General features: G+C 37.8%; 1 protein-coding gene across 1 annotated transcript in view; it reads left to right on the forward strand.

Moving 5' to 3' along the window:
- Positions 1-14,365, forward strand: part of LAMA2 (laminin subunit alpha 2) — a 361,887-nt gene that overhangs the window by 231,023 nt on the left and 116,499 nt on the right. The window contains exons 21-24 of the mRNA XM_031054109.2: positions 3,704-3,884; positions 6,984-7,120; positions 9,609-9,845; positions 12,571-12,714. Of these exons, the coding sequence (XP_030909969.2) occupies positions 3,704-3,884; positions 6,984-7,120; positions 9,609-9,845; positions 12,571-12,714 (699 nt within the window). The remainder of the gene's footprint in view (positions 1-3,703; positions 3,885-6,983; positions 7,121-9,608; positions 9,846-12,570; positions 12,715-14,365) is intronic.

Genomic DNA, 14,365 nt, shown 5'->3' on the forward strand with positions numbered 1-14,365 from the left:
TGTGGGTTTGGGTTTGGTTTTTTCTTTGTTAGGATTTCTTCTTGTACTGTCCAAATAGTGTATACTTTTACTTGATGAAAGTCTTTTGCCTTGACGCTGTGTGGCTGTCTCACAAATCACTGCAAAAAACAGTGTTTCAAAATCTTTCACAGAGTTGTCTTCAGGCTGCTAAGGAATGTGTTATAGCTGGCTGCATGTTTCTCTGGTTCAGCCTAAGGACTTGTAGGTTAGGCCTGTGTCCTCAGAACACCTCCTTGTGTGTATAATTTAAAAACACATTAATAATTCTGCAGAAATCACAAGGATCATTTTCACCCTTTAAAACTGTAATTCTTGAAGTTGTTTGCTTGCACCCTATTTTAAAAAGTGTTTAAGGTGTCTGTTCAAAGAAAAATAGTTGGTACTAATGCAATTTGCACAAATTGCATAATGTACACAGCAAATAGCTTGTTGTTACCATATTGGCAGTTGATTGGAATTAATCTTTGTTTACTACTGTGTTTACTACTGTCTTTATTCCTATACTCTTTTATTTGGTGGTGTTTCATTATATTTACTTTCTAACAGTGTTTCCTTTTCACTCTTAAAGCCCACCTACTTCTGGGCCCCAGAAAAGCTGTTTTGTATACCCTGTGGCTGCAGTGCTTTAGGATCTGTGTCACTACAGTGTGATGTATCAGGAAGATGTACCTGCAAATCAGGATTCATGGGCAGACACTGTGAAATCAGCAGACAGGTGCCTAAATTGAAAGGAAATGCACGAAGCAGTCAGCAGATCAGAGTCCCCCCTCGGAGATGGGGCATCAGCAGTGCCAGTGGGTGCCCACGGGGTGCTTACCAGGCTGTTACTCTGGTAATCAGAAAGTGTGTGCATTGCATGGGCTGAAGTTTTGTACTTGCTTGTGTTTGGAGCTCTCACAGGCTTTTAAAAATATTTATCTTAAATAGGCCTGTCACAATATACAAAATTATAAAGAAAAAGACAGGCTCGGAAGATGGGTGGCTTGTTAGGATACTTCCCCACTCATAGGGCTTCTCATAGTGCAAATGACACTATAGGCCAGAAGTACTAGAATTAGTCCAAAAGAAGCACCATCAACAGCAGTATGCCCAAAATGTATGGATGATATATATATACATCAATGGAATCAGTTGGATCTTCATCGCCTTCGGCAGGATAAGACTTCCAGTTATACCTTAACTGAAACTAGGACACTTCCTCTTCTAATAATTCAAGAACAAAAAGCTTAAGGAGTTTGTGAGAAGGATCAGCCCTGGAGGCAAACTGTTAAGATCTAATCTCAAAATACCATACATAACTGATGTTAAAAGTCCTTACTAGTGAATATGGCCAGTTATCTGAGCCATTTTTAACTGGGTGAAGTGCCCATTATTTGAATGTAATGTCCAAAATGACAGAAGTGTTCATTGTTTATCGCATACCAACAAACAAACTTACTTTCTAAAATTAATTATGGTGCAATTGGTTCTAACAGAGCAGTGCTTTAGGAATGTTGAATTTTTCCCCTGCAACTGAAAACCTCCACAGTTACCACACCCTATTTAAAAAATCCCTCATAGTTTCTTCTCCTCACCCAGACTCTGGGACCTATACCATATTTGCTCATATGGATTCCCTTGGAGCACATGAGCTTTTACCTATCTAACATATATTATGTAACTGTGCTGCCCACACAAACACTTCATATACACCGATACAGGGACACAATATAATAACATATTCACAAAATTCATCTTGTTTCCTCATTGTCATCCAGGATCTTATCTGTTGTTCTAAATGCGATTCTTAGAATTTCTGTGTGTAAACAAGCTTTGCTGAGGGCTTAACTTGGGGGTTTGCATGGCTGATCAAAATGTCTTTGACTGTGCAGAGCTCATCACGGGATACAACTCAGCATGCTAGGGATCCTTTCTTCTTTCACGCTGTGTGGAGTGCTACTATCAGACTTTTTCTTGCTTTCAGTGTTATAAACAGAATTTATTAGATCTTATCAAACTTTCTATTGAGAACTGACACGCATGCTGTGCATTGGTTTCTTCTCTGCCTTTGAATGTCTTCCTGAGATTTCTGCATATTCACATTTCTGTGTGTTTCTTCCTGTGGAAAAGAAACCTTTAGAGATGGTCAGTATATTTAATTGAACCTTGGAGTTTAATTATATGTTATATGAGGTTGAGTATTTTGTTCTCTCTCATATGCCATGTTTTGAAGAAGTACGTAATTGGCAAAACATTTCAATATAGAATTTGGAAATTTAATGTACTTCCTTATTGTATGTATAATCAAACATTCACTCAGGTTCATATGATTCTTCAGGCCGAATTCTGACCATAGATGTAGTCCTGTATTCTGACACCTATATGCAGATTCTTTGTGAGAATGTGGAACTTCATTATTAACCTCAGAGGTCACATTTCAGGACTTTTACATGGAAACCTGCTGAAGTCTCTGGGAATTCACCTCTTGGTTAAGTGTTCCACTGTAGAACAAATCCATGTAAAATGTATATCATTGAAGCATCACTGACTTGAAAAATCAGTACTGCTGTATGCTGGGTAAAAAATATCCAGTATCACGTGCCTGGGTCACACAGTAGCACATTGTAAAAGCAAATACTTTCCACTTTATTGCATTTATATTCATCAGCAGTGATCTTTTTTAATATCTTGCTTTTAACATTTTGCTTACCCAGTTATGTAATTGGATTTCAATATTCTCTGAAAATCAGACCTGAAAAAAACAGTAGAAACATACTCAAATTTTAAGTCACTTCAGCTCAAGACTGAGTTCAGAATTTGAATATCAAGTATGATTTGCCCCTAGGAGCCTCTGTTAGCTGGTGCAGTGAAACCCACGGGGTCTGTTGGTTTAAAACCTTTGTGCAGAACTCTGTATTACAAATGAGCAGGTGTCTTCCCTTTTTTACAAGTACACTTTTTGCATGCCGTTAGTGGAGTTAAGGATGAAATTTATTACTTTAGTTGATAACATCTAGTGGTTCTGTAGGAGCTTTATTCAATGCAAAAAAGAAAGCAAAGAATGAAAAGAGGAACAGAGGCTTATTGCTTCTGTTTTAGTCTTAGACATAACCCAAAGACAGAAGTTTTATCTTAAAAATAGAAAATTCCCATTATTTGCTTGTCTTATACACAAATACATTATATATATATGTTCTTCTAAAATTATTTTTACATATCATTATAAAGAAATGCCTTCCACAGACAGAATACTGTATACAGACATTGTCCCATGTCAGAGGAGATAAAATCTAGTTGTTCAGAAACTTTACGGTTGAATCAATCTCCATTCATAACTAAGAATTTGAATTCACTCTCTTAGCAACAAACTCTGCCTGACATAATCTTACAACCGAGACACAGGATGTGTATATGGCGCTGACATACATTCCATTTCTTGTGGGAATTGTACTTATGGAAATGCAATCTCATGAGAGATGCCAGTTACATAAGTTAACATTCTGAAATCTGTATTATTTTTCAGCCATGTAGGGTATGTAGTGTCCTTGCCCCAGTGTTTTATTCCAACAGTTCAGTCTGATATGAGCAATATTTCAGTGATGGAGAGGAAAGAACCACAGTGATCTCGCTACTCTCTCACCTTTTCCTCTGTTCTCCTAGTAATCATTCCATGTAGTAACTGTTCTTCCTGTTTCTGTGGCAGCCTGAAACATTCGGTTTACAGTCTTCGGGTGGATGTGTTCCCTGCAACTGCAACTCTTTTGGTTCCAAGTCCTTCGACTGTGATGGAGATGGGCAATGTTACTGTCAGCCTGGAGTGACAGGAAAGAAGTGTGACCGCTGTGCTCATGGATTCTACAACTTTGAAGAAGGAGGCTGCACCCGTATGTAAATTCTTTGCAGCCAATTGCAGATTTATTTTTTGAGGGTGGATTTTTTAATTTTTTTTTCTTTATTTATTACTCAGATTCTAGATAGGTAGGGTTTGGATTGCCTAACAAATTTTCCTGACAGGTAGGTTTTTTCTATACAGTAATATTTAGGATCTTGCTTACTTGTATACTTTTTGTGTACAACCAGATCTTCAGATAAAATTACCTGCTATTTGTCTTGTGTAAATACATGAAAAGTATGCTTTTCTAGATGCTGAAACTCTAGCATCAGACATAAATACATCCAGCCACTTATTTACATTTACGTTTTGTTCTTTTGGACATTAGGTCAAACAGTGAAATGAATGCTTCCTGCCCTTACAGTAGTACTGACATGGAAAAGAACCAAATTGTTTGATCTTTTCACAAGGAAATGTCTGTCTTTGCTAATTGAACTGTATTTTTAAAGTCTCATACACTCATTTAGGTATGGTCAGGGGATATGTAGATAGCTGTCTAGTGTGGCTGGCTGCTGGAATGCCTGAATGGCAATGGCTTCTCAGCATTCTTTGCTGATGGCAGAGTGCTATTATTCTTCAAGCATGAACTGTATTCTTTTCAGAAGCAGAAGCACTGTGCAGGGGGGTTGGACTAGATGATCTTTCGAGGTCCCTTCCAACCCTTGGGATTCTGTGCCCAGCCTTCTATTCCTCCTTTCCCATCCAGAATGGCAGCAGGAATAGTAAGCCTATCTCTCTGCCTTTTTCTACTCCCTTTTTTCATGGATGGAGCACTGAGGCCTCAAGACCCACATCTACGCATCAAACTTCAATTTCACCTGTAGTGTTCATAAATCTTGAGCCAGGCTGGGGTTTTGATCATATTTGAAAACGTTACTCTATATGTTGTTTTTTTTTTGTGGGAAGGAAGGGCTTAGAAAATGTTTACTACCTCAAAATTGCAAACACTTTGGCACCTTGGAAAAGGGAAAGATTAATAGGATCATTGATGAGAGAACTGAAATAAAATGCAAATGATAATTGTAGTCCTAAAGCCCTTAGCACATATACAACAGAAAAAAAATACAATCATTTATCTTCATTATTAGTTTCTTATTCTGACATTTCACAGTTTAAAAGCACGTCACTATTGTGAAATACAACAAAATGTTAATTTCATACAGTTGGGGAAGGAAAATATGAGGGCAGGTAACAAGATTTCACATTAAGATTTTAACTGCTGTCTTGACAAACTTGAAATGAGAGTTTAAGCAACAGTGATGAAATGGGGAAGTAGTGTAAATCCAAACAACATTTTAAATAAAAAAGTATATGCCTGTGGTCATCAAATATTTTAAATAACTGCAACAGCTAAAGATGTTTAGAGCATTCAGATTTTTTAAAGCTCCAAAGTTAATACAACAGATGAAAAGGAATTCAGTTTTCAAAACGCTGTTTTTTCCCCACTCATTTTAGTCAGCTTGTCATGCATCCCTTCAAATGAGGAAAAAAAAAAAAAGAATTAAATTCTGAATCAGAGAAAATCAGAAATTTAATAAAAGTATATCAAATCATGCTAAGAAGTGCACAGAAACCAAATTCCATAGTGACAGGTAAGTATTAAATAAAATATTGGAGGTCTTTTATCTAGCATTTATCCAAAAGGTATCTAATTTGTTTTTTATATTTGTACAGTAAAAAAACATGAAGTCTTAAAAAAAAACACCCTAAAGCATCATCAGTTAGCACTGACATTCTAGTAGCAAAGATACGAAAGAGGTTTCTATTTCACTATTGCTTACAACAAATGTGTTCTATTTTTTTAAATAATGATAAAAGTAAAAATGCAAAAAAGCTGGTGGTATCACTTTCTTCCCTTCCATGCCTTTTCAACCGATTTTGTGTAAGAACTGGAAGTCCGCAGAAGAGCATTCACATCCAAAAGCCTCAGTCTTCTAGTGAGAGATGTTTTCTAAAGCATCTTCAAACCACTGTGTGTCAAAAATTTTCATGTAGCATGCAAAAAGTCTTATTCCTGGCATGATGGAGGCAAAACTTACTGTCTTCTTTGCATCAGTTACCTTATTTCGAAAGTATTGGTAGGGAAAAACAAAGATCACTTCTTATCTGAACTATAGATAGGAGCTCTGTCTTTGCACATCACATTTTCTAGTTTTACCTTGAAGTATTTCATACAGTAAAGGAAGTGAACATAAATGCAACCCTCAGTAATGAATGTTATGTTACACTGCTCTATAAACACCCTAAGAAGCAGATTATCACTTAGACGGTCATGGTTTGCTTACGATGCTTTTGCTCTGACCTCAGGGGTAACACTGACAGGGTGTTCTAAAATAACCATGCACCAGTTCTGCTCCTCCAAGCAATCAGGTATTGTCTTGTGCCCCGTAACTACTTATCATTTACATACCTTGAATCTGCATTTGCCACCAATAAGTTCTTCATTTATTAATGCTTTAAGAGCAAAGACCACTTCCAAAACCAAAGTATTTTTAATTGAATAAAGTCTGCAAAGAATCCGAGCCTCCTGTGAGGAGGCACGTTGTTGTCTTCCCAAGGCAGAATACACGTAATCTGAAATCAGGAATAGAATGGGAAGAAGCAGCTAAAACACCAATTTAGCCTTTTAAGAAAAGTCTGTTTGCATGAGCAGAAATTTCAGGAGGTTGGCTTAGGGTGGTAGAAGAGGTTAAATACGCTGCAGGCTTCCTGTGTAGAGGGCTCAGAAGCACTCAAGTGGCTTCTTGCACAAGACAGCTTGGGCCCAGGAGTTGTACAGCAATCTTCCCACAGATATGTCACATGAGTACACCAGAGGCGTCTGCACTTCTGCAGCCAGTGCATTTATTTTCCCAATTCTGTTCTCATTGCAATTATTTCAATCTCAGTTAACCTGCGTTGCTTTGCTCCTGGTTTTTGTTTCTCTGGGTTTACCCTACCTTCCTGCCCCACTGTGTCCACAGATACTTAGAGTTCACTGTATGATAAAAGCTTTGTTGGAATAATCCTAACCCCATTAGGGTCTGCCCTCCAGCTGTTACATAAAGGGGTAACTTTTCATCTGCTTAATATTTTTCTGTCTTCCATGAAGCCTGTGATTGTTCACGTTTTGGTAATAACTGCGATCCCATCAGTGGCCGCTGTATCTGCCCTCCCAATACTGTTGGAGAGATGTGTGACAAATGTGCACCAAATCACTGGGGCCATAACATTGTCAGTGGCTGCAAGGTGAGTGAATCTGTTTTCTCACTGTGTTATCTCTTTTCCGTGGGACAAAACCAGTAATTTATAGGTGTAATGCAGTTTTAGGGTTGTAAATCATGGTTTGTCTGCATTGAGACTTTTGGTGTCAGACTGTGGTGTAGATGTTGGCAGTCTATGACCACTACAGATCCTCTGTCTCAGGTATGCAGCCTGCAGCACCAAACACCCTTTTATACTTCTGTCACACTGGCTCAGTGGCCTGCTTGGTTGATTGAGATTACCACAGTATTGTACAATGTATATAGATGTGTGTTTACAGGTAATTGACAGTGCCTTTGTACACAGATTTACTTTGGCCCTAATTGTGATACTGCTGGGAATTTGTACTTGAAGCTTACTTGAGAAGGGCTTTAACTTTCATAAAAAAGATGCTGAAGAGAGAAGATCAGCCACTTTAGCTGTAAAATGCACTTTCTTCCTATGCTTTTAAAGGTGAAGTAAACCTTCTCATTAGCCTTCAAATACTCTGTGTTCCAATGTTTGACACACAGTTAAAAACTCTGAAGGGAAAAGGGGAGAAGAAATAGGGAAACAATGATCGTATGTCAGAGTCCATGAAAGCTGTTGTTAATGTCCTGCCCTTGAGTTAAGGGGAGAAGTATTTGGTTAAGGTTGAAAACTGGTGACAGTGAAAAGTTCAGATGCTGCCTTCTCTCTGCTGTTCTCATTGATAATGAGGGATTTATTGTACTGATGCAATTACTCCAGAAAACTGTCTTGTCTGAACTTGGTCGTACACCATTAATGCTTTTTCTTAAAAGGCTGTTTGTCATGTAGCTCATGCTGCAAAGCAATTATCGAGAATGATTTCTTTTTTGTATGTATTGAAAACTCCCCTTGTGAAACCTTTACTGTGCTGCTGTGATATAGACTCTTGGCTTCTGAAACCAGCCTAATGAGGTTGAAGACCTCTGTTTGAGCTCTGGAGTATATTCTCTGATTGTCTTTTATGTGAGCGCATTAGTATGACAGTTCCATGGTACCATCTAAATTAATAATGATCTATCAGCCCACATCTCTTTCAGTATCTTACAGCTAATTTCTGCAAAGTGAGATGTGAATCTGCTGCTTGCGCTCTTTGTAGAAGATTTCCAGGGATGTCATAACTCAGGGGGATAGAGAGCATTGTACAAAACTGCTTGCTCACAAAGCAGACATAACATCACATTTTAATTTAGGTTTTGATATTGCACACCAAGCTATTTCAGTATATAGTGAACAATTTGCCTTCTAAGCTTTATGTTCAAATGCATCTTTTAGAATGAGGTTCTTTCTGTCAGGTTTTATTTCTTAGTTTAGGTAGTAGTCTAGCAGTCAGACATTTAACCAGTAGTTAAATAGTTTCTCTGGCACTCTGTAAAGATTGAATTTGACTGTTTCCTGCACATAATCGCCTTCTTTGCAAATGGCCTTTTCAGATCAGAAGAAAGGTATGGTAAGTATTCATGTAATAAACAGTTTTGCTTAGAAACTGAATCCACATTTTCCTCCTCTATTTCAGCTTTGTGTCCTTAATTTTAGCAAGTCTATCCATGCCAGTTACTGTGGTAACCTGCACTACTGGCACTGAGTTTGCTTCTGCAAGCTGAACTTCTCCATACGAGATTCTGGTCACGCCAGTCATCACAGCAAATGTCCTGTGCTAACTCTGCAGTACTGTCACAGTTATAGCACTGAGGGACTCTTCTGTTCTTTGGAAGCCTGCAGCTTTCCCTGCTGCTTACTTCTATATTCATCATCTAGTCTCCCTGGAAAATCACCTATTTCTATCGTTGCCTGCCTGCACAAGCCTCATTCTGTGAGCAGGTTTACTTCCCAGTACACCACGACTAAATCTCTACCCCTTATCATGTAAATTGCTGTAATCTGAGGGTCCTGTTTGTATGAAGAAAGTTACTGTATACAGTACAAAAAATACAAAGAATAGTTACCAGTCTGATGGATGAGTATAAAGATTGAATTAGATGCCACTAAGACCACTGCCCCTGAGCAATTCCAGTTTTAACAAAGTGGTCTGAACATGCCCTGAAGAGGATTTACATAGAAAGCGCTTTTCAGAGAGCACTTACAGTTTTCAAGTTAATTTTGTCCATGGAGTATCTCAGTGTCCTTGATCCTTTTAGATTTATTTGATTTCAGTGCCTAACTGAATGATAAGTAATATCCATTAAAAAAAAACAACCAAACCTGTAGTGTTGTGAATGTATTCAGCATGATTGCTTGGCCCTTGGTGAATAAATATAAATGCCTAGCTGTATAATTCAGATATGTTACTTTCAGGCAGTGGAAATTCACTTCAGTGAGTTGCTTTTTTGTTGAGTTTGGATTTTGGGGCGGGTGTTGTTTTTTTGTTTATGTTTTGGTGTTTCGGGTTGTTTGTTTTGGGGGTTTGATTTTTTTTTTTTTTTCAGAATCACAATTTCAATTTTCTCCTTCTTCCTCCTCTTTTTAGCCCTGTGACTGCAGCCTCGTTGGAGCCCTGAGTTCTCAGTGTGACTTAAATACAGGATGTTGCTTCTGCCGCCCTGAATTCTCTGGGGATAAATGCACTGAGTGCAGGTTGGGTTTCTGGAACTATCCACAGTGTGTCGCTTGTCAGTGCTTCCTGGCAGGGACTGATCCACACAGCTGTGATACAGAGCTGGGGAAGTGCTCCTGCGTTGATCATACTGGCCAATGCAGCTGCAAGGTAGGACAGCGAAGGTTGTAAATTGATCTTAAACTGCTGAGAAGTTTATTCCAAAATTCATTGACATTTTTATTTGCCTCTTCCAACAATACATGCAGACAAATCTCGCTGGTTTTCATAGTGCATTTGCTAACTACTGTGGGAGGACTCTAACATAAAGAAAGACTTAAGTACTTATCAGTTGCTTTTTCACACACTAACAGTTGCCAGGATAGCATCCACTTAGGCTCTCTTCTCACTTTGTATTTCTTCCTGTTCTTACAGAACTATTGCCAATTTAGCCCTATTCAGTACAATTCTTGTTCAGATGTTTGGCAAATTAAAAGCAAACACCTCAGTAATGACAGTATGTCACAGTGAGTGGTTCTTTATGGAACATTACTTGGAGGGAGTTGATAACGATAATTTTAAGAGTAGAATTCACTGCAATAGTAAATGTTCTTCTGAGTAGACCAGACACAATTCAGGACCACTAAAGCAAAGACTTTTGGCATCATCACCTACAGCAGTCTTAGAATTGTTCTCAGAATCAGTCCCTGCTGATAGTAGCAAAAGATGTGACAAGGGACAACAGCTTCAAATGGCAGCTTGGGAATTGTGGGTTGGATATTAGGAAAAAAAAATCACTAGGAGGGTTATGAAGCAGTGGAACAGATCATCCAGAAAGGTTGCGAAATTCCCGTCTTGGAAGTTTTCAAGAGTTGGCTAGAAAGAGTTATGGATATCCTGATCTAGTATTGGTGATAGTCCAGTTTCAAGGAGAAGGTTTTTAAAAGTAACCTCTAGAGATTCCTTCTTTGATTTTGATTCATCCTTCTTCTTTAGGGACTGTATTGACATGAAAGACTGGTAAAATGGAAGGATGAATTTAAATGATTGAATTGTCAGGGAATTATTTTTTAAAATAGGCACCAGTCTCCTCATTTTGTATTTAAGGGATAGACTCAATGGAGGAACTGTAGAACAAATTAGTTTGAAAGAGATCTGTAGAGGTCTGGTGCAGTGTTTGAAAGGCATTGCTGAGGCAGTACTTTAAAGGATGGGTATTTCACAACCTCTTTGTGCAAACTGCTTGACCACCCTCCAATTTTTCTGATGTATTTGAACAGAAAACATCATTCTGTTTTACATATACTGATCCATTTGATGGTGAGATCATAAGGAAACTAAAGTGAGTTAATCACATAGACTGAGTAAAACTCAGTGTTATTTGTCCTATGTCGTTCCTGAAATGAAAAAACATAAGTATTTTAATTCTTTTAGTTTTTCCTGATACATGATGTTCCCCAACCCCTTTGACCATCTCAGTGTCCCTTTTCTGGCTTATGCCTAGTATGTCACTGTCTTTCTTGTAGCTGTTATAAGCATTAAGTAGAAAGAATGGGAGTTTATGGCATATTTAAATAGAACTATAGAAATGTTTCTTTCTCATTTTAAAACTAATATAGCTAATTCTCTGTTTCTGTGAGTGCAAATTAACAGTATATATTTAGCTGATGGTTAACGATAAGAAACTGAAATTTACATGAAACAAAATGCAAAGCAAGTAAAATTCACAATTTATGACAGAAAATGGACAAATAATACTGAATTAAGTCAGCAGATTTTTTTGTTGTTGTTCAGAATTTAAACCTGATGTCGAATTTAAATTTAGGGTTGTTAACCTTTTGTGTAACTTTTTTGAAGGAGTTATATATTGAGGAAGCTAGGTTTTTATAGAACGGTAATAATTGCCTTTTAAGCCTGCTGTTTTAGCTGCAGAAATGAGCTTTCAAGGCCCAGGAGCCCCTTTGTCAGCACTGACAAAAAGCAGCAAAATCTAGGCTAAGTACAGTGTAGGCACATTTGCTGAGAGAGCTACATGGTTACATGTAGAAATGAGGGTTAAAAATGATAAATCTGTGCGGATTTTTTGGCTTCCTGTATAACATTCAGAAAGTTTAATTTGTTCTTTAGATTGGCTTCTTCACATTACTCTCAAGAGGAAAAAATAAAAGGGGGAGGGGGTGTGTTGAGGAAAAGCCAATCAGAGCTTTCATATTGGTGATTTCTTTTAAATACCTTAGTCACAGTATGAAAATGGTTTTAGAAGGCTATGCATAAATTATTGTGTGTCTGACCCTATCTGGTATAGCTTTTTATTTAGACTAATTAAAAAATGAAAATAAAAGCATTGACATTACAACACTGAAACGTTTCAGCCTTGTTAATACTGTTCAGTGATGTGGAAAACAATCACAAAGAGGGGAAAGCTTTTCTCTGCAATATTTCCATTAAAATATGTTCCTCAGCAAGAACATTTAGTACTGTACCTCAAACATTCTAACCTGTCAAAGCTAATTCCTTTTACACGAAAGGCTTGATTAACTGGCAATTTCAGAAGGACATATTTGTTCTTACCTTATCAATCAGTTATTGAGTATGTCATGCCCAAAGTGCCACTTGATTTTACTGTGCTTACAACTCAGTTTGAAGCCAGCTCCATTGCTCAGAGCAGTAGCTCTGAGCGAATTCAAATGGAAATGTCTTGATTACATTAACTGTGTATGTTTGCATACACACATGATAAGAAGCCAGAAAGTTCCTTGAATATTTCCTTACACTTACTGTTATTTTTTTCTGCACCCTGTTACTATCAGTACTATATGATTTTCTTATTATTAGCTCAAAACAAAGCTTGTCTTCCTTTTTATTTTATTGCTTTTAAATGCTCTCTCTTTTCCAGGTTAATGTGGAAGGTGTCCACTGTGACAGGTGCAAGTCTGGTACATTTGGTCTCTCTGCCAGAAACCCACTTGGCTGCAGCAAGTGCTATTGCTTTGGCCTGACTACACAGTGCAGTGAGGCAAGGGGGCTGATTCGCATGTGGGTGAGTAGGAAACTGCTGAGCCATGTAATGTGATAATTTTGTTTCCTGCTGGCATCTTTTAGTCAGGCACTGAGAGGTAGCTAGAAAATGGCCAAACATTTAAGCTATCATTTTCCTCTTTATACTCTGAGAAGTGGAGAGAGCAGTATGTTCCATTAGACAACAGGGTAAAGGCATTAAAGGTAAATAAGTAGGTAAGAAAACAGTGAAGGATAACTGACATCAAGCCAAAGTAAAGCTATATAAAACCCAGGAAAGGGCAAGCTAGTCATGTGGGGAAATTACGCTTTCCAGTGCATTGTAATATAGTCTCTGGTATATGATACTGTTTACCCAGGTTTATGCAAGGGTCACAGGTGCTTGTTGTCCAGCATAGATTTTGCATGACTCAAGTAGTCTGTTAATTTTCACTGTTATTGTTTTCTTGTTTAAGATTTTGTAGTTTAGAGTTTTTCAATTGATTGGTTTAGTTTTGGTTTGTGGTTTTTTTTTTCTTTTTTTTTTTTAAAAAAAAAAGAGCTTATTGAAGCTTATTTAAGTCCAAGAATGGGAAAGTATAATCCATCAGAGCAAACAAAGAGCTCTCTGTCTTTGTAGAAGAGGGCCTTCAGACCTATGCTGGACTGACAAATTAGGTAGAGTGGATATCTCCATTTAATTGTAAAACGAGCACAAACCACATATTGAGACTCCTGCTTACCATTGCTGCTGTGCCAGCTCCTCAGTTGCATTCTGGAGGAGCTATTTCTCATGGAAAATGGCTGTTTCAGTCCCCTCATATGGTCAGTCATATCACTGCTAGAAAGCATGTCAAGCATAGAGGGAACGTCTTTGAATGCAAATCAGCCAAAGCCCCTAACTTGTCAGGCACAAGCGCTATTTGGATAAAGATAGGCTGAAATCAAGGTGCACCTCTTTCCCTTTTTAATGGATGGAGTGATTTATCATGATCTGACACAGTTTTTCTCATTATTTCAGTTTTGCCCATCATATGCTGGCAGGCTGGAGATGAAAGGCTGTGAAAGACTGACAAGTCATAAAATTTAATCAAGTTCCATGACAGCAACAGTTCTGGAAAAATTTAATTTGACCTATGTGGCAACACAAAGCAGAAACATAGTTTATATAGTTTACATGGCTCTGAAACATAATCAGAAACCTCTTTATTATTTTGTGTCTCTGGATTAATATTTATGGTCATATCTAAACAAGTGTATGTCCACGTGTCATTTAGGTTTTGGTACTGTAATCTGTTTCAGAATTGATTCAGAGTTGTAAACTGAGAGATGCAGGGTTCTGCCAGCTGTGGATGGCTATTTCAGATACTCTCAGGTGCATCAAATGGCATTAGACGTGTTTAAACCAGCAAACTCTTTCCTATGTAACGCAAAGCTGATCTGAAATTCCAATGTGTTGAGCACTTTCTTGATGTCTAAAGTAGTAAACAGTATAATTCAGTTATGATAGGAACTCTCACTTAGGGATGGCAATACTAAGAATGCTTCTTAATCAGCCCATATATGCTTCTGTAAATGGAAATACCAACATATTTAAAGTACAGTACAGGGTTTGGATAATTCCTCATTACCTGATCCCTATCTTGTGAACAGCCTGTGGATGGGATGACTGTTACAGATATGACTCTGCATTT

Source organism: Melopsittacus undulatus, chromosome 3, assembly GCF_012275295.1.
Source record: "Melopsittacus undulatus isolate bMelUnd1 chromosome 3, bMelUnd1.mat.Z, whole genome shotgun sequence".
Lineage (NCBI taxonomy): Eukaryota > Metazoa > Chordata > Aves > Psittaciformes > Psittaculidae > Melopsittacus > Melopsittacus undulatus.